Source organism: Procambarus clarkii, chromosome 3 (assembly GCF_040958095.1).
Source record: "Procambarus clarkii isolate CNS0578487 chromosome 3, FALCON_Pclarkii_2.0, whole genome shotgun sequence".
Classification (NCBI taxonomy): Eukaryota; Metazoa; Arthropoda; class Malacostraca; order Decapoda; family Cambaridae; genus Procambarus; species Procambarus clarkii.
In genome coordinates this window covers 26,179,117-26,206,445 of record NC_091152.1, presented here as the reverse complement: position 1 = coordinate 26,206,445, position 27,329 = coordinate 26,179,117, and the positions used below count along the sequence as shown (strand labels likewise).

The 27,329-nt window shown below is 45.3% G+C and overlaps 1 protein-coding gene across 1 annotated transcript; it reads right to left on the bottom strand.

Moving 5' to 3' along the window:
* Positions 1 to 1,098: 1,098 nt before the first annotated feature.
* LOC138368642 (antifreeze protein Maxi-like) lies at positions 1,099 to 26,244 on the bottom strand. The gene is made up of 2 exons (XM_069331322.1): positions 26,104 to 26,244; positions 1,099 to 1,581 (listed from the first exon to the last, which is right to left on the bottom strand). Exons 1-2 carry the CDS (start codon positions 26,242 to 26,244, stop codon positions 1,099 to 1,101), a joined length of 624 nt encoding a protein of 207 aa, XP_069187423.1.
* Positions 26,245 to 27,329: the final 1,085 nt, after the last annotated feature.

Here is a 27,329-nt window from a genome sequence, read left to right as displayed (position 1 = left end):
AGCACCACATCAGAGCACCTCACCAGAGCACCACACCAGAGCACCAGACCCTGAGCACCACATCAGAGCACCACACCATAGCACCTCACCAGAGCACCTCAGCAGAGCATCAGACCTTGAGTACCACACCAGAGCACCACACTAGAGTACCAAACCCTGAGCACCTCACCAGAGCACCACATCAGAGCACCAAACCCTGAGCACCTCACTAGAGCACCTAGACCCTGAGCACCACACCAGAGCACCACACCATAGCACCTCACCAGAGCACCTCATCAGAGCACCACACCAGAGCACCTCACCAGAGCACCACACCAGAGCACCACACCAGAGCACCACACCAGAGCACCAGACCCAGAGCACCACACCAGAGCACCACACCAGAGCACCTCACCAGAGCACCTCACCAGAGCACCAGACCCTGAGCACCACATCAGAACACCACACCAGAGCACCAAAACCTGAGCACCTCAGCAGAGCACCTCAGCAGAGCACCACACCAGAGCGCCTCAGCAGAGCACCTCACCAGAGCACCTCACCAGAGCACCACACCAGAGTTCCTCACCAGAGCACCTCACCAGAGCACCAGACCCTGAGCACCACACCAGAGCACCTCACCAGAGCACCAGACCCTGAGCACCACATCAGAGCACCTCACCAGAGCACCACTCCAGAGCACCAGACCCTGAGCACCACATCAGAGCACCACACCATAGCACCTCACCAGAGCACCTCAGCAGAGCATCAGACCTTGAGCACCACACCAGAGCACCACACTAGAGTACCAAACCCTGAGCACCTCACCAGAGCACCACATCAGAGCACCAAACCCTGAGCACCTCACCAGAGCACTAGACCCTGAGCACCACCAGGGTCAATTTCAACGTAAAATAAAATCCAAGAAAATTAACATAGAGTAAATATAAAACATCTTTCAGATTAACTTCAGAATTGTGTCGTAATAAATGTATTCTAGAACAGGAACAAGAAAGGTCGTAGTCTCATAATAATCTCTCGTCTCCTTCGTCTGGAATAAGTTACATAACATAAAAATATAAAAATATATGTGATTTAAGGAATTGAAAGACGGCTATTGGTTCATGTGAGGCTGCTGCTCTCACTCATATATGTTCCCAGCTGATCTCCAGTAACAGTAGCAGCAACAGCAGCAGCAACAGTAACAGTAGCAGCAACAGTAACAACATTAACAGTAGCAACAAAAGTAACAGTAGCAACAAAAGTAACAGTAGCAACAACATTAACAGTAGCAACAACAGGAACAGTAGCAGAAACAGTAACAACAACATTAACAGTAGCAGCAACAGTAACAGTTGCAGAAACAGTAACAGTTGCAACAACATTAACAGTAGCAACAACAGTAACAGTAGTAGCAACAGAAACAGTAGCAACAACAGTAACAGTAGCAGCAACAGCAACAGTTGCAGAAACAGTAACAGTTGCAACAACATTAACAGTAGCAACAGTAACAGTAGCAGAAACAGTAACAGTAGCAGCAACATTAACAGTAGCAGGAACAGTAACAGTAGCAAAAACAGTAATAGTAGTATCACGGTATAATCTCTAGGAATAGATTCGGCCTACTCCGTTATCGCCTATTCTACTCATTCACCTCTATTTAATCAAGAGCTGCAGCCAAGAACAACAACAACAACTACTACTTCCAGACGCCTAGACAGTACTACCAGTCTCCCTCCACCACCACGACCCGTCACCCCACCTCGCACCCGGGTCACTGGGAGACCACGCCCTGGGACACTGGGAGACCACGCCCTGGGACACTGGGAGACCTCGCACCTGGGACACTGGGAGACCTCGCACCCGGGTCACTGGGAGACCACAACCTCCGAAACAAGCAGTTTAAGTGAGCCGGTTCCTAGTTAAAGAAGCCATCAGCGCCCTCTGCCCGACCGTCAATCTGTATAAATAGGGCTCCCAAGCTCTCCAAGATTCAGATTACTCCTGAGTGCTCTTACTGAGTAGACCTGTTGACATGCCCCGGTGTGGTAACGGAGCTATTCAGTTTGACTCACAGTATTCCTGCATCATATTTTCTAGTATTAACGTAACGTAAATTTAATTGTCTGTTTACCTTGTTTTGCACTCTGTATAAAGCCAAATTTAATAACATGTTTTATTTTGTAATTTGTTTAAAGTAAGATTTATTTTTAAAGTAAAGTATTTTTAAATGTTTTCTCCCTGTGCTTTCTTTATCCTACAGTTTACCTCACTGTGAAGACACCTTTGCAGTTTGACTTTTTATTTTTTTTTTTTAATATTTTGTGACTGGCATTACAGACTGCACGACCACCAACATTTCCCGTCACAGTTGCAGCAACAGTAACAGTAGCAGCAACAGTAACAGTAGCAGAAATAGTAACAGTAACAGTAGCAGCAACAGTAACAGTAGCAGGATTTAGGTCAATAATTCTTCTTTCCTGTTAAATTTCCTTGACATATCAGTTTAGCGTTGTGGTACGATCTCTCTCTCTCTCTCTCTCTCTCTCTCTCTCTCTCTCTCACCCACCCTCTTCCCCCCCCTCACTCTCTCTCTCCCCCTCCCCCCTCCCCCCTCCCTCTCTCTCACTATTACAGATAGTTAGGAATTACAGCCTCGTCCAATACGTACAAACTTCGCGACAATTAAGAAAAAGTGAAACATAATTTCGGACTGGAGTTGAATTCATTACTCCCTTCATCACAATGTCTAGTTCGCTGTAGTTTAATATCTGCTTGCTAGTCTGTCTGTCTGTCTGTCTGTCTGGTGTTTGTTGCTGTCTGATATTAAAAGGATCACTCTTTCTCATGTCATATTCTCTCTCTCTCTCTCTCTCTCTCTCTCTCTCTCTCTCTCTCTCTCTCTCTCTCTCTCTCTCTCTCTCTCTCTCTCTCTCTCTCTCTCTCTCTCTTATGGACTTGTTTATCTTGCAATGTTGAGAGAGCAATTGCCGGAGTCTCCAGCAGTAAGTTACGCCGCCCTTGACATTCACTTTAATGAACCAGACGTAAATCACAGCTAAACTTTGTATGAACAAAACAAAATTAAAATTGAGAAGTGAACGTGCTGTCGAACACAAAGTGAACTGTGAAAAATATTGTGAAGAGCTCAAAGGGACCCTGAGTCTAACCCTTCCATCAAGCAACAGCATCGAGCAACAGCAGCGAGCAACAGCAGTGAGCAACAACAGCGAGCAACAGGAGCGAGCAACAGGATCCAGCAACAGGAGCGAGCATCTTAGACAACAGTATTCACCAACAAGTTACACCAACAACACCAGCGGCTACAACACCTAACTCTTGCCTTCACGTCTGAAGTTAGAGTGAACACCGCTTAAGGATTACTCATAACCACATAGGCACCCACAGCAAACAAGCAGTGTTGTGTTCCAAACAATCTCCCCCAAACCATACATCTTCAGGGATGGCTAATGACCTGTCTCCGGACTTGAATAGATTTTCTCACAAAATTAGCAAATATTTTAACATTTGCGCAAGTGTTTTCAAACAGAGAATTACATTTTTAATAATTAATAAAAGTCCTAGACGTGAGCCATGCAACTGTTATGGTAAAGGATGAGAGCAGGCACCGCCTGGTACCCCACCTTTTATAATAAGAGTCATCGTAGCATGATTAAGTGGATAGATTTATAGATGAGAGGTGGGACCCAAGAGCTGAAGGTCAAAACCCTCAAACCTCAACTAGTTGAGCAGATCTTGTTGATTAGATTAAATGTAATGCGCTTGAAGCAGAAGTCTTGGAAGCCATCTCCACTGATGACTACAAGGCAAGAATGACGGAACATTCACACACACACACACACACACACACACACACACACACACACACACACACACACACACACTCACACTCACACTCACACTCACACTCACACATACACACACACACACACACACACACACACACACACACACACACACACACACACACACACACACACACACACACACACACACACACACACACACACAGGAAAAAACAGAGAAGCAAAGGAAGAATCCGTGGTTTAATAGGGAATGTATGAAAGCAAAGGAGCTGAACAAAAGGGCATGGAGGAACTTCCGTAATAACAGAACACCAGAAAGTAGAGAGATACCAGAGAACCACACTGGAGCACCTCACTAGAGCACCACACCAGAGCACCACACCAGAGCACCACACCAGAGCACCACACCAGAGCACCACACCAGAGCACCACACCAGAGCACCTCACCTGAGCATCCCACCCAGAGCACCACACCAGAGCACCACACCAGAGCACCACACTAGAGCACCACACTAGAGCACCACACCAGAGCACCACACCAGAGCACCACACCAGAGCACCACACCAGAGCACCACACTGGAGCACCTCTCCAGAGCACCTCACCAGAGCACCACACCAGAGCACCTCACCAGAGCACCACACCAGAGCACCACACCAGAGCACCTCACCAGAGCATCACACCAGAGCACCACACCAGAGCACCACACCAGAGCACCAGACCCTGAGCACCACACTAGAGCACCACACCAGAGCACCACATCAGACCACCACACCAGAGCACCAGACCCTGAGCACCATACCAGAGCACCACACTAGAGGACGACACCAGAGCCCCACACTAGAGCACCACAACAGAGCACCACATCAGAGCACCAAACCCTGATCACCACACCAGAGCACTAGACCCTGAGAACCACACCAGACCCTGAGCACCACACCAGAGCCCCACACTAGAGTACCAAACCCTGAGCACCTCACCAGAGCACTAGACCCTGAGCACCACACCAGAGCACCACACCAGAGCACCACACCAGAGCACCACGCCAGACCCTGAGCACCACACCAGAGCCCCACACTAGAGTACCAAACCCTGAGCACCTCACCAGAGCATCAGACCCTGAGCACCACATCAGAGCACCAAACCCTGAGCACCTCACCAGAGCACTAGACCCTGAGCACCACACCAGAGCACCACACCAGACCCTGAGCACCACACCAGAGCATAAGACCCTGAGCACCACATCAGAGCACCAAACCCTGAGCACCTCACCAGAGCATCAGACCCTGAGCACCACATCAGAGCACCAAACCCTGAGCACTTCACCAGAGCACTAGACCCTGAGCACCACACCAGAGCACCACACCAGACCCTGAGCACCACACCAGAGCCCCACACTAGAGTATCAAACCCTGAGCACCTCACCAGAGCACCACACCAGACCCTGAGCACCACATCAGAGCTCCAGACCCTGAGCACCTCACCAGAGCACTAGACCCTGAGCACCACACCAGAGCACCTCACCAGAGCACCAGACCCTGAGCACCACATCAGAGCACCTCACCAGAGCACCACTCCAGAGCACCAGACCCTGAGCACCACATCAGAGCACCACACCATAGCACCTCACCAGAGCACCTCAGCAGAGCATCAGACCTTGAGCACCACACCAGAGCACCACACTAGAGTACCAAACCCTGAGCACCTCACCAGAGCACCACATCAGAGCACCAAACCCTGAGCACCTCACCAGAGCACTAGACCCTGAGCACCACCAGGGTCAATTTCAACGTAAAATAAAATCCAAGAAAATTAACATAGAGTAAATATAAAACATCTTTCAGATTAACTTCAGAATTGTGTCGTAATAAATGTATTCTAGAACAGGAACAAGAAAGGTCGTAGTCTCATAATAATCTCTCGTCTCCTTCGTCTGGAATAAGTTACATAACATAAAAATATAAAAATATATGTGATTTAAGGAATTGAAAGACGGCTATTGGTTCATGTGAGGCTGCTGCTCTCACTCATATATGTTCCCAGCTGATCTCCAGTAACAGTAGCAACAACAGCAACAGCAGCAGCAATAGTAACAGTAGCAGCAACAGTAACAACATTAACTGTAGCAACAAAAGTAACACTAGCAACAACATTAACAGTAGCAACAACAGGAACAGTAGCAGAAACAGTAACAACAACATTAAGAGTAGCAACAACAGTAACAGTAGCAGCAACAGTAACAGTTGCAGAAACAGTAACAGTTGCAACAACATTAACAGTAGCAACAGTAACAGTAGCAGAAACAGTAACAGTAGCAGCAACATTAACAGTAGCAGCAACAGTAACAGTAGCAAAAACAGTAATAGTAGTATCACGGTATAATCTCTAGGAATAGATTCGGCCTACTCCGTTATCGCCTATTCTACTCATTCACCTCTATTTAATCAAGAGCTGCAGCCAAGAACAACAACAACAACTACTACTTCCAGACGCCTAGACAGTACTACCAGTCTCCCTCCACCACCACGACCACCCGTCACCCCACCTCGCACCCGGGTCACTGGGAGACCACGCCCTGGGACACTGGGAGACCACGCCCTGGGACACTGGGAGACCTCGCACCTGGGACACTGGGAGACCTCGCACCCGGGTCACTGGGAGACCACAACCTCCGAAACAAGCAGTTTAAGTGAGCCGGTTCCTAGTTAAAGAAGCCATCAGCGCCCTCTGCCCGACCGTCAATCTGTATAAATAGGGCTCCCAAGCTCTCCAAGATTCAGATTACTCCTGAGTGCTCTTACTGAGTAGACCTGTTGACATGCCCCGGTGTGGTAACGGAGCTATTCAGTTTGACTCACAGTATTCCTGCATCATATTTTCTAGTATTAACGTAACGTAAATTTAATTGTCTGTTTACCTTGTTTTGCACTCTGTATAAAGCCAAATTTAATAACATGTTTTATTTTGTAATTTGTTTAAAGTAAGATTTATTTTTAAAGTAAAGTATTTTTAAATGTTTTCTCCCTGTGCTTTCTTTATCCTACAGTTTACCTCACTGTGAAGACACCTTTGCAGTTTGACTTTTTTTTTTTTTTTTTTAATATTTTGTGACTGGCATTACAGACTGCACGACCACCAACATTTCCCGTGACAGTTGCAGCAACAGTAACAGTAGCAGCAACAGTAACAGTAGCATCAACAGTAAGAGTAGCAGAAATAGTAACAGTAACAGTAGCAGCAACAGTAACAGTAGCATCAACAGTAAGAGTAGCAGAAATAGTAACAGTAACAGTAGCAGCAACAGTAACAGTAGCAGGATTTAGGTCAATATTTCTTCTTTCCTGTTAAATTTCCTTGACATATCAGTTTAGCGTTGTGGTACAATCTCTCTCTCTCTCCCCCTCCCCCTCCCCCCCTCCCTCTCTCTCACTATTACAGATAGTTAGGAATTACAGTCACGTCCAATACGTGCAAAATTCGCGACAATTAAGAAAAAGTGAAACATAATTTCGGACTGGAGTTGAATTCATTACTCCCTTCATCTCAATGTCTAGTTCGCTGTAGTTTAATAATATCTGCTTGCTAGTCTGTCTGTCTGTCTGTCTGTCTGGTGTTTGTTGCTGTCTGTTATTAAAAGGATCACTCTTTCTCATGTCATATTCTCTCTCTCTCTCTCTCTCTCTCTCTCTCTCTCTCTCTCTCTCTCTCTCTCTCTCTCTCTCTCTCTCTCTCTCTCTTATGGACTTGTTTATCTTGCAATGTTGAGAGAGCAATTGCCGGAGTCTCCAGCAGTAAGTTACGCCGCCCTTGACATTCACTTTAATGAACCAGACGTAAATCACAGCTAAACAATGTATGAACAAAACAAAATTAAAATTGAGAAGTGAGCGTGCTGTCGAACACAAAGTGAACTGTGAAAAATATTGTGAAGAGCTCAAAGGGACCCTGAGTCTAACCCTTCCATCAAGCAACAGCAGCGAGCAACAGCAGCGTGTAACTGCAGCGATCAACAGCAGCGAGCAACAGCAGCGTATAACACCAGCGATCAACAACAGCAAGCAACAGCAGCGATGAACAGCAACAAGCAACAGGAGCAAGAAACAGCAACAACAGGAGCGAGCAACAGGATCCAGCAACAGGAGCGGGCATCTTAGACAACAGTATTCACCAACAAGTTACACCAACAACACCTGCGGCTACAACACCTGACTCTTGCCTTCACGTCTGAAGTTAGAGTGAACACCGCTTAGGGATTACCCCCTAACCATATGGGCACCCACAGCAAACCAGCAGTGTTGTGTTCCAAACAATCTCCCCCAAACCATATATCTTCAGGGATGGCTAATGACCTGTCTCCGGACTTGAATAGATTTTCTCACAAGATTAGCAAATATTTTAACATTTATGCAAGTGTTTTTAAACAGAGAATTACATTTTTAATGATTAATAAAAGTCGTAGAGGTGAGCCATGCAACTGTTATGGTAAAGGATGAGAGCAGGCACCGCCTGGTGCCCAACCTATTATAATAAAAGTCATCGGAGCAGTGATTAAATGGATAGATTTATAGATGAGAAGTGGGACCCAAGAGCTGAAGGTCAAAACCCTCAAACCTCAACTACTTGAGCAGATCTTGTTGATTACTTACCAATGTAATACGCTTGAAGCAAAAGTCTTGGAAGCCATCTCCACTGATGACTACAAGACAAGTATGCCGGAGCATTCACACAAACACACACACACACACACACACACACACACACACACACACACACACACACACACACACACACACACACACACACACACACACACACACACACACACACGCACGCGCACACACGCACACAAAGATTAAGACAAGAAAGAGAAGGGTGGGCGGACTGCATTTTTTTGGACTGTCGGAAAGCCTTTGACACAGTACCCTATAAAAGGTTGATGCATAAGCTGGAGAAACAGGCAGGAGTAACTGGTAAGGCGCTCCAGTGGATAAGGGAGCCCCACAGGGCTCTGTACTTGGACCTACTCTGTTTCTGAAATACGTAAATGATTTCCCAGAGGGTATAGACTCATTCCTCTCAATGTTTGCTGACGACACCAAAATTATGACAAGGATTAAGACAGAGGAGGACAGCTTGAGGCTTCAAGAAGACCTGGACAAGCTGCGGGAATGGTCGAACAAATGGCTGTTATAGTTTAACCCAAGCAAATGTAATGCAATGAAGATAGGGCTAGGAAGCATGAGACCAGATACAAGGTATCACTTGGGAGATGAAATACTTCAAGAGTCAGAGAGAGAAAAAGACCTGGGGGTTGATATCACGCCAGATCTGTCCCCTGAAGCTCATATCAAGAGGATAACAGCAGCAGCATATGCCAGGTTGGCTAACATAAGAACGGCCTTTAGAAACTTGTGTAAGGAATCTTTCAGAACATTATATACCACATATGTCAGACCAATCCTGGAGTATGCGGCTCCAGCATGGAGTCCTTATCTAGTCAAGCATAAGACTAAACTGGAAAGGGTTCAAAGGTTTGCCACCAGACTAGTACCCGAGCTGAGAGGTATGAGCTACGAGGAGAGACTACGGGAATTAAACCTCACTTCGTTGGAAGACAGAAGAGTTAGGGGGGACATGATCACCACATTCAAGATTCTCAAGGGAATCGACAGGGTAGATAAAGACAGGCTGTTTAACACAAGGGGCACACGCACTAGGGGACACAGGTGGAAACTGAGAGCCCAAATGAGCCACAGAGATATTAGAACTTTTTTAGTGTCAGAGTGGTTGACAAATGGAATGCATTAGGCAGTGATGTGGTGGAGGCTGACTCCATACACAGTTTCAAGTGTAGATATGATAGAGCCCAATAGGCTCAGGAACCTGTACACCTGTTGATTGACGGTAGAGAGGCGGGACCAAAGAGCCAGAGCTCAACCCCCGCAAGCACAACTAGGTGAGTACACACGCACGCGCACACACACACACACACATATAAAGGAGGGGGGGGGGGCTGATGGCTGAGAGGACAGCGCTCTAGACTCGTGTACCTTGGGACTGTGGTTCGAGTCCCAGCACCGGCAGAAAACAAATGGGCAGAGTTTCCTTCACAATGGACGAAAAAATAGGCTCATTGCCTAATAATGTTAGTAATGGAATAATATATACAAAAATCCACAGCATAGAAAATATAATCTGATTTCAAATCCTTGGTGTGTGTGTTGTGGCAGCCTATGTCCTCATTTTCTGCTGCTAAAGAAACATTAGACTCAGACGGAAAATTTTCATTTTTATGCAACGGTAAAATTTCTATGGCGGTTGCTATCCTATTTTCGGGGAAATATGATTCATAATTAAGTTTTCCAAGACGTATGGGCTTCTATTGTTTGTTGTTGCAGCCTATTCTGCTCTTTTCTCTTGCTTACTGGTTCGTTGGTTTCGATGAGCAAGATTTGTTGATGTTTGGGGAGCATTTTATTTCAGTATTCTACCTCTGTCTGTCACATGCTACAAATTTTTAGTATCATTAAATACTCTTAATTCAGTACTGTTGCATAACTGTGCCTGTTTTATTATCAGTATTGTAATGAATACAATAGGCCGCTTTAACTAAATTCTTCACCAACTATCGCATTTAAATTACTAAATTAAATTTTTAGAAGCTATTAATTGAAGGATATTTGCATTTGACGAAGTTGTGTCAACGATGTAAACCAACGCCATTTTCCTGCGTTATTGTGTAAACTTTTCCAGAGTCTGCAGAAAATATTTTGATTCTTGTAAATACAAACTATCACAAATTTATTGCGCATTTTTATCGTATATATATTCTATTTTGAATGCCAATAGACTGAGCAGGAAGCCTATAACATATACGTTGTACCAATTTATTTGGACGATTATGTGTGTCTGTCATAAATATTTTCAGTATATAGTACTTTCTAGCAAAGGCTTTATGTATGACGGATAATAGTATAGAATCACAGAGAGTAATCACACTAACGTGACTGCATCAATGAGAAAATATGTCGGAGCCGTGTTGAGGGTTCGAACGTATGCGATGGGTGTTACCACACACACGCTCTATAGGACTAAATCACTACATGGAATAAGGATGGCAACCTGGAGTTCTACTGAATATCCGAGGATTTTCTGAGGCCTCTACTGAAGCCGGAACAATATTTTCATACAATCATCCCGTGCCCTCTGGCTCTGCAGTTTATCCTGGAATATCATGAGCAGACATGTGGCCTTTTGTAACTTTAATTAAGATTCTTCTATGTGAATAATATCGTTATTTTCCTCAACAACGAGGACCACAAAGTCCGGAAACATACTTTGTACGTTGGTGTATTTATATCAAAAGCCTTTATAAATGAAATTCAAAGTTTTTTCATTAAAGTAACACTAGTTTCACAGACTACCATCTCACCACTTTAGCAATGTTGTGTTATGTATACAAAGGCAGTCGGAGAGGCTGTCTCTACACCACACTACTTCTCAATACTCACGTCGCCCGAGGTGTATAGTAACCTAGTGTAACCCACTTCACAGTGCATGTACACAGTTTACATTTATCATATGTTCAGGACTCGAGTATACCTCAGGTTGGTCAGTAAGCTTTGCTGTGGCCTCAGTAAAAGCTCGAGACCTTTCCCAGGGTTGAAAGGTTGAGAGGGCTCGAGCCAAACATGGAACAAACAGCCTCATACAAGGAGGGTTAAAAAAAGGCCCAGGCTACTCTATAATTTTGAGATGTTTCTTATTGTCTCAATAAACGTACTTGAACCTACGCCCTCATCCAGTGATATGTCAATAACATCTTTGTAGACACTCACGAGACGAAGAATATTGCACAAATACAATTTTAATATAAGTTTTCTCTGTTGGACAAATGCTTTTGCTTGTTACCAAACTCGGTTCTGTGCGCAACAAGAATTGAAGCGATTATTTAAACTGATTATTTATTCAGAAGTAAAATTATCAATCTGAATTCATGAAATAATTCGCGAGATTTCGTCCTTCCAACACAGTTCGTGCTCATTTGAATGTTGCAAGAAATATATATGTATATATATATATATATATATATATATATATATATATATATATATATATATATATATATATATATATATATAAATATATATATCATGTTCTGAGACCTGCATCACACTGCGTGTCAACTCATCAACTGTGCTCGGGGAAACATAAATTATTACAGCGCTGAGAACCTCTCCACCAAAATTACTGGTCGCCCATCAAATCTGGAATCGTTATTGTCATTATCGGTTTCAATTATTTACAATTTGTCAACTTCATTGCCTGTCGAAATCCCCCAAAGATTTTTTTTCTAGTGAAGAGGAAAATATGTTGTCTGGGGACCCTGGGAGAAGGTGTCGGGAGACGTGGTAACTCAGTGACGAGTCCAGACATTATTGTGGGACTCTGGAAGTCTTCTGGCTGAGGACGCCCTCTCGCCTCCGCCCCTCAATACAACATGTCAAATCATCACTGAAAAATTCCCAAATGTTCCCCTTTAACAACACTTGTAACAAATATATATGAGTCCATTTTTCACTAATAAAATGTTCATATATATTCTACTGGTTATCCATAATCATTGAATATGTGAAGGTCCTACTTTGTTGGGCGGAGGTATATCGCCGACTTGCAGCTGACCGCCTCCGTAAACACACATTAACACCTGTTGTTTCAATATTATGTCTCTCTCTTGAGACAAATTACTACATACACTCTACACATAACATCAGATAAAGTTTGTAACACTTACATAACATCCATTTGACTTCAAATGGCACTCACAATCCCTGGCAGTAATCCATATCTCTGTGAAAGTAGTTATTTCACTATCTCAACTATGCAGCTGAGGTGTTCACCGTGATGATGAGTGATGTTGTCTCCTGTGGCCGCCTGCTACACCAGTATATATAAACATACTGCAGACAGTGCGAGGATGGACACCCAAGACAGGTCTACAACATTACCACCATTCACAATTAAGCTGACCAATGTCATCATAGGTCCACCAAGGGGTTCACATCCATAAAATGTTAGATATTAATTTAAAATACAAAGCGTTGTTGTATAACCAGTTTTGTATTCATATTGAAAGTCAGAGTTTGTTAGCTAGAAAATTAATGTGTATATGATAAAATGCTTTGTTTAATAGCGTGTATACTGCAATAGCTCGTATTTTGAGAATATTTTCGAGAATTTGAGAATAATTTCTTTTCATCCTGGAGACGTAGTCATATAAGGAGGTGTTATCAGTTAGGAGATTCAAATTGCTGTAATTCCACTAAACTCAGGACATAAAGCATACATATTAAAAACAAATCAAACAGAAGATGAGATGTAATCAGCTTGTACGTTGTGTTGTGATAATTGAAGAGTTTGACGGAAACACCTTCGGCTAATGAAACAGTTGCTTGCTGACGGGCGGGAGTGTGTGTGATAGTGGCCTATCACAGCTCAGCCCGTCCTTACCTCTAATGTACTCACAGCTTCTAATCTCAGATCCTACGAGATTCTCCACGTACCAATCTCTCAGCACAACTAATTCCTCCTACTTCCTCTCTCAGCGCCGGGGGGACCGTCCCACCCCCGCTCTCTACCTCAGAGCACACTGTGTGTGTGTAGCCTGTCAGACAAGAAGCTCTTAATTGGTTTGCTGAAATCCAGCTGGCCAGGAGTGAGGTTATGTCCACGAGGCTTAAGTTACGGCCAGGAGTGAGGTTATGTCCACGAGGCTTAAGTTACGGCCAGGAGTGAGGTTATGTCCACGAGGCTTAAGTTACGGCCAGGAGTGAGGTTATGTCCACGAGGCTTAAGTTACGGCCAGGAGTGAGGTTATGTCCACGAGGCTTAAGTTACGGCCAGGAGTGAGGTTATGTTCACGAGGCTTAAGTTACGGCCAGGAGTGAGGTTATGTCCACGAGGCTTAAGTTACGGCCAGGAGTGAGGTTATGTCCACGAGGCTTAAGTTACGGCCAGGAGTGAGGTTATGTTCACGAGGCTTAAGTTACGGCCAGGAGTGAGGTTATGTCCACGAGGCTTAAGTTACGGCCAGGAGTGAGGTTATGTTCACGAGGCTTAAGTTACGGCCAGGAGTGAGGTTATGTCCACGAGGCTACGATCTCTCCCCCCCCCCACCCCCCCCAGACGTCACACACCATATATAACATGATAAATGAAATTGTGGTGTATATAAACAGAGAGCTCATATGTGTTTCAAGGTGTAACTAATTTAACTCTTAACTCTCTAATATGAAATATTGTAAAAAAAATTAAACCAAATATATTACGCCGATCAAAAACTTTAGGAACTACTAAAATTGATTTAAAGAACAAATTAAATGGCTCGTCTTATATTCAATAATATTTAGCATAAGTTACTGGTACCAAACATTTTATAATTATTGCCTGTAATAAAATACTAAACTATTAATACCGAATTAATTTACAAGATCTTGAACATTTTTGTCGTCTCGACAATGGACGACCAAATTCACTAATTATACATTTGTTCTGTCCTTCAGGTCTCTAATTGCTTCAGAAAAAATTACAATTGGGCGGAGAACACCCCTCACAGTATATTATATATATATATATATATATATATATATATATATATATATATATATATATATATATATATATATGTCGTACCTAGTAGCCAGAACTCACTTCTCAGCCTACTATGCAAGACCCGATTTGCTTAATAAGCCAAGTTTTCATGAATTAATTGTTTTTCGACTACCTAACCTACCTAACCTAACCTAACCTAACTTTTTCGGCAACCTAACCTAGCCTAACCTTTAAAGATAGGTTAGGTTAGGTTAGGTAGGGTTGGTTAGGTTCGGTCATATATCTACGTTAATTTTAACTCCAATACAAAAAATTGACCTCATACATTATGAAATGGGTAGCTTTATCATATCATAAGAAAAAAATTAGAGAAAATATATTAATTCATGAAAACTTGGCTTATTAGGCAAATCGGGCCTTGCATAGTAGGCTGAGAAGTGCGTTCTGGCTACTAGGTACGACATATATATATATATATATATATATATATATATATATATATATATATATATATATATATATATATATATATATATATATTAGTATATTTTGGTAGCAGTCTTTCCTGTAGACATATATTATTAAATATGACCGAAAAAGTAAGATTAATAATTCTAACACGAATTTTCTCAATCTTTCGTACATTACGCTTCACTGTTGGAGGTAAATCAAAAATCAATTCTCCAAAATTCATTTTTATTTCTAGTCTGACGCGACACGAGCGCGTTTCGTAAAACTTATTACATTTTCAAAGACTTTAGTTCACAAATACACAACTGAATAGAACTTACGCATCTCCGATTTTATATCTACATTTGAGTGAGGTGGAAGGGGTGATGTGGCATTAACACAAGACAGAACAAGATGTGGCATTAATAGGGTATTAATTTCATCAACACAAGACAGAACAAGAAGTGGTATTAATAGGGTATTAATTTCATCAACACAAGACAGAACACGAAACAATGGATATTGAATAGAAGTGTTTGTAGAAAGCCTATTGGTCCATATTTCTTGATGCTTCTATATTGGAGCGGAGTCTTGAGGTGGGTAGAATATAGTTGCGCAATAATTGGCTGTTGATTGCTGGTGTTGACTTCTTGATGTGTAGTGCCTCGCAAACGTCTTACCCTACAGAGTTCTTCAAGAACTCTGAAGGGTAAGGCAGGTCCTAGTCAATAACGGCTTCTCCAATGGTTTCGTCGAAGACATCATAAGAAGGAAAGTGAAAAGCCATGCAACCTCTGAAGAGACAACTAACACAACACCTATACCCCCTATTAGACTATTTTACAGGAACTTCTTTTCCACAGCTCATAAAACGGAGGAAAGGGTCCTGAAAGATATTGTTAATAGAAACGTTATCCCTACAGACAAAAATCAGGGGATACAACTGACGATTTACTATAAAGCCAGAAAAACGGCCAGCCTACTCATGAGAAACTCTCCAGACACAAAACAGAACGCTTTAAAAGAGACTAACGTCGTCTATGCCTTCAAATGCCCTCTTGGGGACTGTAAGCTCCAAAAAACCCAGTATATCGGCAAGACAACAACATCTCTTTCTAGGCGTTTAACGATGCATAAGCAACAGGGCTCCATTAAGGAACATATAATCTCTTCCCACAACCAAACCATCGCCAGAGAAATCCTAGTAATCAACACAGAAATCATCGATAGATACAGCGATAGCAGGCGGCTTGACGTTTGCGAGGCACTACACATAAAGAAGTCAACACCAGCAATCAACAGCCAATTATTGCACAACTATATTCTACCCACCTCAAGACTCCGCTCCAATATAGAAGCATCAAGAAATATGGACCAATAGGCTTTCTACAAACACTTCTATTCAATATCCATTGTTTCGTGTTCTGTCTTGTGTTGATGAAATTAATACCCTATTAATACCACTTCTTGTTCTGTCTTGTGTTGATGAAATTAATACCCTATTAATGCCACATCTTGTTCTGTCTTGTGTTAATGCCACATCACCCCTTCCACCTCACTCAAATGTAGATATAAAATCGGAGATGCGTAAGTTCTATTCAGTTGTGTATTTGTGAACTAAAGTCTTTGAAAATGTAATAAGTTTTACGAAACGCACTCGTGTCGCGTCAGACTAGAAATAAAAATGAATTTTGGAGAATTGATTTTTGATTTACCTCCAACAGAGAAAAGAAATGTACGAAAGATTGAGAAAATTCGTGTTCGCGTAATGGGAAGGTAATCTACTTGTTACATGTCGCTCGTTAATTTGGTATTTAAATTCTTTAGAGCTGTACCCGCAGATGAGGTAAATAATGGACCTACACTATTTAAAATGTTTAGAACACAGAGACACCAGAACGAAATTGGTGAGAGTAATTAACGGCGGGTCCACTACACGCGCCGCGGTGCAGACGGACTCCATGCTCGGTTACACATGGAGCCAGGATAGAGCCCACCAGGATTAGAGACCCCCTTACGCCAGTTGATTATCAGTTGAGTTCTGAGAGTGATTAGAACAGAACCAGGTGATTAGAATGAGGTGAACAGTCTGGATGTCCCGCGCTCCTTACGTATATTAATCTATCATTCCTACCAGTGACGAACATTAACTAGGCTTCCTACCAGTGACGTACATTAACCTAGGCTTCCTACCAGTGAGGTACATTAACCCAGGCTTCCTACCAGTGAGGTACATTAACCTAGGCTTCCTACCAGTGAGGAACATTAACCTAGGCTTCCTACCAGTGAGGAACATTAACCTAGGCTTCCTACCAGTGAGGAACATTAACCTAGGCTTCCTACCAGTGAGGAACATTAACCTAGGCTTCCTACCAGTGAGGAACATTAACCTAGGCTTCCTACCAGTGAGGAACATTAACCTAGGCTTCCTACCAGTGACGAACATTAACCTAGGCTTCCTACCAGTGACGAACATTAACCTAGGCTTCCTACCAGTGAGGAACATTAACCTGGGCTTCCTACCAGTGACGAACATTAACCTAGGCTTCCTACCAGTGAGGAACATTAACCTAGGCTTCCTACCAGTGACGAACATTAACCTAGGCTTCCTACCAGTGACGAACATTAACCTAGGCTTCCTACCAGTGAGGAACATTAACCTAGGCTTCTTACCAGTGAGGAACATTAACCTAGGCTTCCTACCAGTGAGGAACATTAACCTAGGCTTCCTACCAGTGACGAACATTAACCTAGGCTTCCTACCAGTGACGAACATTAACCTAGGCTTCCTACCAGTGACGAACATTAACCTAGGCTTCCTACCAGTGAGGAACATTAACCTAGGCTTCCTACCAGTGAGGAACATTAACCTAGGCTTCCTACCAGTGACGAACATTAACCTAGGCTTCCTACCAGTGAGGAACATTAACCTAGGCTTCCTACCAGTGAGGTACATTAACCTAGGCTTCCTACCAGTGACTAACATTAACCTAGGCTTCCTACCAGTGAGGAACATTACCCTAGGCTTCCTACCAGTGACTAACATTAACCTAGGCTTCCTACCAGTGAGGTAGACCTATCCAGACATTGCGCCCAACAACTTTAGATAATAAGGTGGAAACGAATTATTATCTACAATATTAATATATTTGTTATAAAGGGAAATAACAATGACGTGAATTTTCAGTGAGAAAATCAGTGTGAGTAATGCGGGATATTTGAAGACTTCCTTTTCACCCTAAATACATAATAATAATTACGCTAATTTTGCGGATTTAGGATCATTTGTGAATGTGGAGAAGCCAAGACTGGTGTGTGGGAAAGCTAAGACTGGAGTGTGGGGAAGCCAAGACTGGTGTGTGGGGAAGCCAAGACTGGTGTGTGGGGAAGCCAAGACTGGTGTGTGGGGAAGCCAAGACTGGTGTGTGGGGAAGCCAAGACTGGTGTGTGGGGAAGCCAAGACTGGTGTGTGGGGAAGCCAAGACTGGTGTGTGGGGAAGCCAAGACTGGTGTGTGGGGAAGCCAAGACTGGTGTGTGGGAAAGCTAAGACAGGAGTGTGGGGAAGCTAAGACTGGTGTGTGGGGAAGCCAAGACTGGTGTGTGGGGAAGCCAAGACTGGTGTGTGGGAAAGCTAAGACTGGTGTGTGGGGAAGCCAAGACTGGTGTGTGGGAAAGCTAAGACTGGTGTGTGGGGAAGCCAAGACTGGTGTGTGGGGAAGCCAAGACTGGTGTGTGGGAAAGCTAAGACAGGAGTGTGGGGAAGCTAAGACTGGTGTGTGGGGAAGCCAAGACTGGTGTGTGGGGAAGCCAAGACTGGTGTGTGGGAAAGCTAAGACTGGTGTGTGGGGAAGCCAAGACTGGTGTGTGGGAAAGCTAAGACAGGAGTGTGGGGAAGCCAAGACTGGTGTGTGGGGAAGCTAAGACAGGAGTGTGGGGAAGCCAAGACTGGTGTGTGGGGAAGCTAAGACAGGAGTGTGGGGAAGCCAAGACTGGTGTGTGGGGAAGCCAAGACTGGTGTGTGGGGAAGCCAAGACTGGTGTGTGGGGAAGCCAAGACTGGTGTGTGGGGAAGCTAAGACGAGTGTGGGGAAGCCAAGACTGGTGTGTGGGGAAGCCAAGACTGGTGTGTGGGGAAGCTAAGACAGGAGTGTGGGGAAGCTAAGACTGGTGTGTGGGGAAGCTAAGACTGGAGTGTGGGGAAGCCAAGACTGGTGTATGGGGAAGCCAAGACTGGTGTGTGGGGAAGCCAAGACTGGTGTGTGGGGAAGCTAAGACTGGTGTGTGGGGAAGCCAAGACTGGTGTGTGGGGAAGCTAAGACAGGAGTGTGGGGAAGCCAAGACTGGTGTGTGGGGAAGCCAAGACTGGTGTGTGGGGAAGCCAAGACTTGTGTGTGGGGAAGCTAAGACAGGAGTGTGGGGAAGCTAAGACTGGTGTGTGGGGAAGCCAAGACTGGTGTGTGGGGAAGCCAAGACTTGTGTGTGGGGAAGCTAAGACAGGAGTGTGGGGAAGCTAAGACTGGTGTGTGGGGAAGCCAAGACTGGTGTGTGGGGAAGCCAAGACTTGTGTGTGGGGAAGCTAAGACTGGTGTGTGGGGAAGCCAAGACCGGTGTGAGGCTAACTATGTCAACAGGAAACTATTAGTTACTAACTGTGAAAGACAAGGGAGCGAAAGAGCGAGGGAGCCGGTCGGCCGAGCGGACAGCACGCTGGACTTGTGATCCTGTGGTCCTGGGTTCAATCCCAGGCGCCGGCGAGAAACAATGGGCAGAGTTTCTTTCACCCTATGCCCCTGTTACCTAGCAGTAAAATAGGTACCTGGGTGTTAGTCAGCTGTCACGGGCTGCTTCCTGGGGGTGGAGGCCTGGTCGAGGACCGGGCCGCGGGGACACTAAAGCCCCGAAATCATCACAAGGTAGGTATCCCCATCTCTACTGTCAAAATTGTATTGGTCCAAACACTCAGGTCTGATAGGAAAGAAATTACTAACTCCCAACGACCTGAAAGTACTAGTCTAAAAATCTATGATTTGTTCAGATCTGAAACCTATATCTATGGTCAACACAAAACGTCCACTAGACTGTGCGACACAGTGGTTGCAAGGATCACGTTGGGTTACCGTTACCTGTGGCAGGTGGCTGCAGGTGACGGATCTCCCAATCCTGAGCACTCCAGGTGCAAACTCTGTGAGCAGGAACTGCGGCATGATCTCCCGCACTACATCACCGAATGTCCAGTTATTAGACCTTTCAGACCAGTTGGCATGAGGTACCTGGAGCTTTGCAATTACTTTATTCACTCTTGTGGGAACCGACCTGTGAGATTTATATTTATTTAATTTATATACTTCGATAGCAATTTGTATAATGATAAGTGGACTGTATTTCTGCAATAATCTCATAATCTCACAAATCGATCCTCTACACATTAGGGGGGGTTATTAAATTAATATATATGCAGCCAATCAAACTACAGTAACTACATACATTGAAAAGGTTCCTTATCTTATAGTACAGCAGGTTAGTCCACCAGGTATAACTAGGGTGTAGACACCAAATTATCCTCTTTGAGGTAGCTTCTATCACCCAGTAACTGGTGCACATAATCTTGCATCCTCGTCTTGACCTGTCAAAAGTGCGCTAGCTGTGAAGCCAGAATCCTATATATGACAAGCTATATCAGAGAAAACACTATACAGTACATGGAACATTAAAGACCTGGCTTAATTACCTTTAGTTTGAGGCTTCCACGTGATCTAACCGGGTCACCCTATATCCTGACATTAATGGCCATAAATGAATGATAAACGGGTTTCGGATAGACACTTAACTTGAATTGTAGACATCGTGTTGGAGATGGTACCTTTGGTTTCCATAACACTACGTCCAAGTAAAATTAACAGGAGCCGAATTTGCTCCCGTGTGAGCCTCTGGTCTCGTATCAACAATGGCTGTTTAACACTCCATACTATTGACGTTACTGGCCGACATTGTCCAGATATGATAGGAGCTAAATTTGCTCCACACGTCTCGGAGGTGACACAACAATGACTCCCCCCTTCCTCCCTGACGCCTGGCCTACTTTGTCCAGATTTCAGAAAGTGATAGAAGGGTCACATTTACTCTACTTTAATATTGATAATTAAGTTAATTTATATAAGATGTTTTTATGATGGTAAAGTCCAAAGACTAATGTATTTAAGAATAATTCCCAGCAGAATAGCTGGTGAATTATAATGGTATGTGGTGATGATATCCCGTTTTCTTTAGATGGTAATTCCACTACAAGTTACGTTTTCTATGGGTAACTTGTTTATACAACACAGCTATTATCTGTATGATTATTAAATGGTGTCGGATTTTCCGACAACTCTCGTATTCTTGAAGATATCCTCACAGTGTACCCAAAATTTGTCAGTGCAGGCTACTGAACATATGGCACTGTATGACTAACCATCCTGTGTGATGGGGATTTTTTATCATCACCGAGTTACCTTTTTTGACACACTGTACTCCACTTCATATAGTGTAGGGTAGCTGCACTAATGCAGATGTACCTCATGTATTATTATAAATAATCTGTGACTACTAGAAGATCATGTTGGGAATCCACATTTATATTGAAGGGTCTAAAGCGAAGATCAAGTCAAACTTGCGTATTGACCCCTCCCCGAGTGAGGGGAGGCGGGCAGCACTGGTCCAGTCCGAGGGGAAGGTTCTCTGTCAGCCCCGGGAGCGCCGGGTGTGATGACAAATACATTTGTTTGTGTATCGAGGAGGCAAGTTCGCTTGTATAGATGGCTTCAGGTGTCACTTTCCATCCACGGTTACTGTTTAGTGATGCGCGTGATGGTATCTCTCTCTCTCTTATTATATATATATATATGTCGTACCTAGTAGCCAGAACGCACTTCTCAGCCTACTATGCAAGGCCCGATTTGCCTAATAAGCCAAGTTTTCATGAATTAATTGTTTTTCGACTACCTAACCTACCTAACCTAACCTAACCTAACTTTTTCGGCCACCTAACCTAACCTAACCTATAAAGATAGGTTAGGTTAGGTTAGGTAGGGTTGGTTAGGTTCGGTCATATATCTACGTTAATTTTAACTCCAATAAAAAAAAATTGACCTCATACATAATGAAATGGGTAGCTTTATCATTTCATAGGGAAACAATTTGAGAAAATATATTAATTCAGGAAAACTTGGCTTATTAGGCAAATCGGGCCTTGCATAGTAGGCCGAGAAGAGCATTCTGGCTACTAGGTACGACATATATATATATATATATATATATATATATATATATATATATATATATATATATATATATATATATATATATATATATATATTATATATATAAACAGAGTGTCCCAGCAGAAGTAGGTCAGAGGGTGTCCCATCAGACGTAGATCAAAGAGTGTCTCATCAGAAGTAGATCAGAGCGTGTCCTATCAGAAGTAGATAAGAGAGTGTCCCATCAGAAGATCAGAGTGTGTCCCATCAGGAGTAGATCAGAGGGTGTCCATCAGAAGTAGATCAGAGGGTGTCCCATCAGAAGTAGATCAGAGGGTGTCCCATCAGAAGATCAGAGTGTGTCCCAACAGAAGTAGATCAGAGGGTGTCCATCAGAAGTAGATCAGAGGGTGTCCATCAGAAGTAGATCAGAGGGAGTCCCATCAGAAGTAGATCAGAGAGTGTCCCAACAGAAGTAGATCAGAGGGTGTCCATCAGAAGTAGATCAGAGGGTGTCCATCAGAAGTACATCAGAGGGTGTCCATCAGAAGTAGAACAGAGAGTGTCCCATCAGGAGTAGATCAGATGGTGTCCCATCGGAAGTAGATCAGAGGATATTCCATCAGAAGTAGATCTGTATCCCATCAGAAGTAGATCAGAGTGTGTGTCCCATTAGAAGTAGATCAGAGTGTGTGTCCCATTAGAAGTAGATCAGAGTGTGTCCCAACAGAAGTAGATCAGAGTGTGTCCTAATAGAAGTAGATCAGAGTGTGTCCCAACAGAAGTAGATCAGAGTGTCCCAACAGAAGTAGATCAGAGTGTCCCAACAGAAGTAGATCAGTGTCCAACAGAAGTAGATCAGAGTGTCCCAACAGAAGTAGATCAGTGTCCCAACAGAAGTAGATCAGAATGTCCCAACAGAAGTAGATCAGTGTCCCAACAGAAGTAGATCAGTGTCCCAACAGAAGTGGATCAGTGTCCCAACAGAAGTAGTTCAGTGTCCCAACAGAAGTAGATCAGAGGGAAACATTACACTGGACATAGAGCAGTCGGCGATCTCGCGAAGCCTGGTGTCCAACCCTAAGAAAACCTCAAATACGCAGCTCGAACGGAAACCAGGAACGCGGGAACTTACATGTGTCATAGTGTTGTCTTCACACAGTGAGGGACAATGTTCATTTTGCACATTGAATGTCGGTATTCCAGAGGACAACTCATTATTTTTTATGCTAATTTATGTGTGAAAGGAACGGATTTAAAGAGCTACACAGAACTGTCAATTCATTACTAAGTTAATGATGTTCTTCCGCTCGTCTCATGTCAAATTAATAATGGAAATTTTGTGAGTGGGTTTTATATCCTATGTTTGTGTGAGGCACATTACTGTCTGGCGTGAGCAGGAGGCAAGGTCAGGGGTTGGAAATACCTAGATATTATATAGAACAAAAATGCTTGTAACAAGCGCCGATTATAATTATAAGGTATGCAGGTTATATGTGAGCTGTACATCTGTAGATGTATACTAGAGTAAAGAGTAAGGGGAGACATGATAACCACCAACAAAATTCTCAGGGGAATTGACAGGGTGGACAAAGAAAAATTCTTCAGCGCGGATGGAACACCAACAAAGGGACACAGATGGAAACTTAGTACCCAGATGAGCCACAGAGACGTTAGAAAGAATTTGTTCAGTGTCAGTTTAGTTAATAAATGGAATACATTAAGTAGTGTTGTGGTGGAGGCTGACTCCATACACAGTTTCATATATAGATATGAATGAATAAAAAAATAGAGCCCAATAGGCTCAGTAATCTGTACACCAGTTAATTGACATTTGAGAGGCGGGACCAAAGAGCCAGAGCTCAAACCCCGCAAACACAACTAGGTGAGTACTAGATACACCAGTATCTTAGATATTAGATACACTAGTGCCCTTGAACACTAGAACTTCACCCCGTGTTCTAGTGCAAACACCAATAGTCTGCTGGAACCCCTATTTATTGGGTTGCATTGATGAAGTAATATTTTGAGAAACAGTATATGCTGCCTCCCACCATGGGAGGACGGGGGGGTAGTATGTACTATTTAGCATGGGATTATGGGATGTTGGTGGGCGTGTTGTAGCTGCCATGGGGGTTATGGGTGGGATATGTACAGGTTCTCATGGGCACATGTTGTAGTACACAATATTCACATTCGGTCACCTCCTCTGTGTATATCCACCACCCCATCTATCATGGGCTGGTGGATTGGCCTACTACACTGTATCACATTAACGCTTACCTATTTTATAACCAGATCCATCATGGTACTGATCCGCCAATCCACCGCCTCGATGATGCCACTATTCATCACCCAGATAACCCATTAATAGACTCGTAAATAATGTTAACCCATTAGGTCATTGTTATATCTATTATATCCATTCCTTTATCTTCCGTTCCACATATCTTCTATCCATTATTCTTTCCATTTCAACGCTAATAAACCCATTCATGGCCTCGGTCATAGCCCTTTCATCAATCCATCCTTGTTCAATGCATTATTCCCCTGTTACCTAGAAGTAAATAGGTACATGGGAGTTAGTCAGCTGTCACGGGCTGCTTCCTAGGGGTGGAGGCCTGGTCGAGGACCGGGCCTCGGGGACACTAAAGCCCCGAAATCATCTCAAGATAACCTTAAGATAACCCAATCACCATCCTATCCATAACCGAATCTATCCGCCGCCCCCCATGCAAATCTCCAATCAATGACGCCACAGACTCCATTGCCCCAAACCTAACTTTCTCTGTCAAGTAATTTATCATAATTCATCGAATCACAGATTACCAATTAACCGACAGCCGAGGTAAACTACAGCCTCTTCTGCAGCCTAATTCTGTTTGCCAAGGTTGTGTAGGCAGGAGCCATGACGCGCCACCTGATCACTCTTGTGCCCAGGTTGTGTAGGCAGGAGCCATGACGCGCCGCCTGATCACTCTTGTGCCCAGGTTGTGTAGGCAGGAGCCATGACGCGCCACCTGATCACTCTTGTGCCCAGGTTGTGTAGGCAGGAGCCATGACGCGCCGCCTGATCACTCTTGTGCCCAGGTTGTGTAGGCAGGAGCCATGACGCGCCACCTGATCACTCTTGTGCCCAGGTTGTGTAGGCAGGAGCCATGACGCGCCACCTGATCACTCTTGTGCCAAGGTTGTGTAGGCAGGAGCCATGACGCGCCACCTGATCACTCTTGTGCCCAGGTTGTGTAGGCAGGAGCCATGACACGCCACCTGATCACTCTTGTGCCCAGGTTGTGTAGGCAGGAGCCATGACGCGCCACCTAATCACTCTTGTGCCCAGGTTGTGTAGGCAGGAGCCATGACGCGCCACCTAATCACTCTTGTGCCCAGGTTGTGTAGGCAGGAGCCATGACGCGCCGCCTGATCACTCTTGTGCCCAGGTTGTGTAGGCAGGAGCCATGACGCGCCACCTGATCACTCTTGTGCCAAGGTTGTGTAGGCAGGAGCCATGACGCGCCACCTGATCACTCTTGTGCCCAGGTTGTGTAGGCAGGAGCCATGACGCGCCGCCTGATCACTCTTGTGCCCAGGTTGTGTAGGCAGGAGCCATGACGCGCCACCTGATCACTCTTGTGCCAAGGTTGTGTAGGCAGGAGCCATGACGCGCCACCTGATCACTCTTGTGCCCAGGTTGTGTAGGCAGGAGCCATGACGCGCCGCCTGATCACTCTTGTGCCAAGGTTGTGTAGGCAGGAGCCATGACGCGCCACCTGATCACTCTTGTGCCAAGGTTGTGTAGGCAGGAGCCATGACGCGCCACCTGATCACTCTTGTGCCCAGGTTGTGTAGGCAGGAGCCATGACGCGCCGCCTGATCACTCTTGTGCCAAGGTTGTGTAGGCAGGAGCCATGACGCGCCACCTGATCACTCTTGTGTAAGACACCAACTGGTAGATACGAGTTATCCCCCCCCCCCCCCCCCTCGCGTCCTAACGCTAATTACCTCATTCATCGACTTCCCCAAAACGTTTCCGCCGCCATTATCTTGTCGGGTAATATGGGCCCCGTCCTCCTTGTTCTTGTGGCCCCGTCTGGAGCGGCGTCTTCCCTCCTCCTCCTCCTCCAGGGCCATCCCCAGGGCCATCTTGTGGCCCCGTCTGGAGCGGCGTCTTCCCTCCTCCTCCTCCTCCTCCAGGGCCATCTTGTGGCCCCGTCTGGAGCGGCGTCTTCCCTCCTCCTCCTCCTCCTCCAGGGCCATCTTGTGGCCCCGTCTGGAGCAGCGTCTTCCCTCCTCCTCCTCCAGGGCCATCTTGTGGCCCACTGTGGCCCCGTCTGGAGCAGCGTCTTCCCTCCTCCTCCTCCAGGGCCATCCCCAGGACCATCTTGTGGCCCCACTCATCTCCTGTGGCCCCGCTGTGGCCCTACTGTGGTCCCACTGTGGCCCCGCTGTGGCCTACTGTGGTCCCACTGTGGCCCCGCTGTGGCCCCACTGTGGCCCCGCTGTGGCCCTACTGTAGCCCCACTGTAGCCCCGCTGTGGCCCCACTGTGGCTCCACTGTAGCCCCGCTGTGGCCCCACTGTGGCCCCACTGTGGTCCCACTCATCTCCTGTGGGTCCCTTCACCTCCCTCCAGTGGCTGCGGACCCTACCTGTCCCGCCCTGTAGTGACCCTGTCACGCTCCCAGCTGGTCTTGTGCCCCTCTCACCTTCACCCGCCCTCTCACCTTCACCAGCCCCTCTCACCTTCACCCGCCCCTCTCACCTTCACCCTCCCCTCTCACCTTCACCAGCCCCTCTCACCTTCACCAGCCCCTCTCACCTTCACCAGCCCCTCTCACCTTCACCCGCCCCTCTCACCTTCACCAGCCCCTCTCACCTTCACCCGCCCCTCTCACCTTCACCAGCCCCTCTCACCTTCACCAGCCCCTCTCACCTTCACCAGCCCCTCTCACCTTCACCCGCCCCTCTCACCTTCACCAGCCCCTCTCACCTTCACCCGCCCCTCTCACCTTCACCAGCCCCTCTCACCTTCACCAGCCCCTCTCACCTTCACCAGCCCCTCTCACCTTCACCCGCCCCTCTCACCTTCACCCGTCCCTCTCACCTTCACCAGCCCCTCTCACCTTCACCCGCCCCTCTCACCTTCACCAGCCCCTCTCACCTTCACCCGCCCCTCTCACCTTCACCCTCCCCTCTCACCTTCACCAGCCCCTCTCACCTTCACCCGCC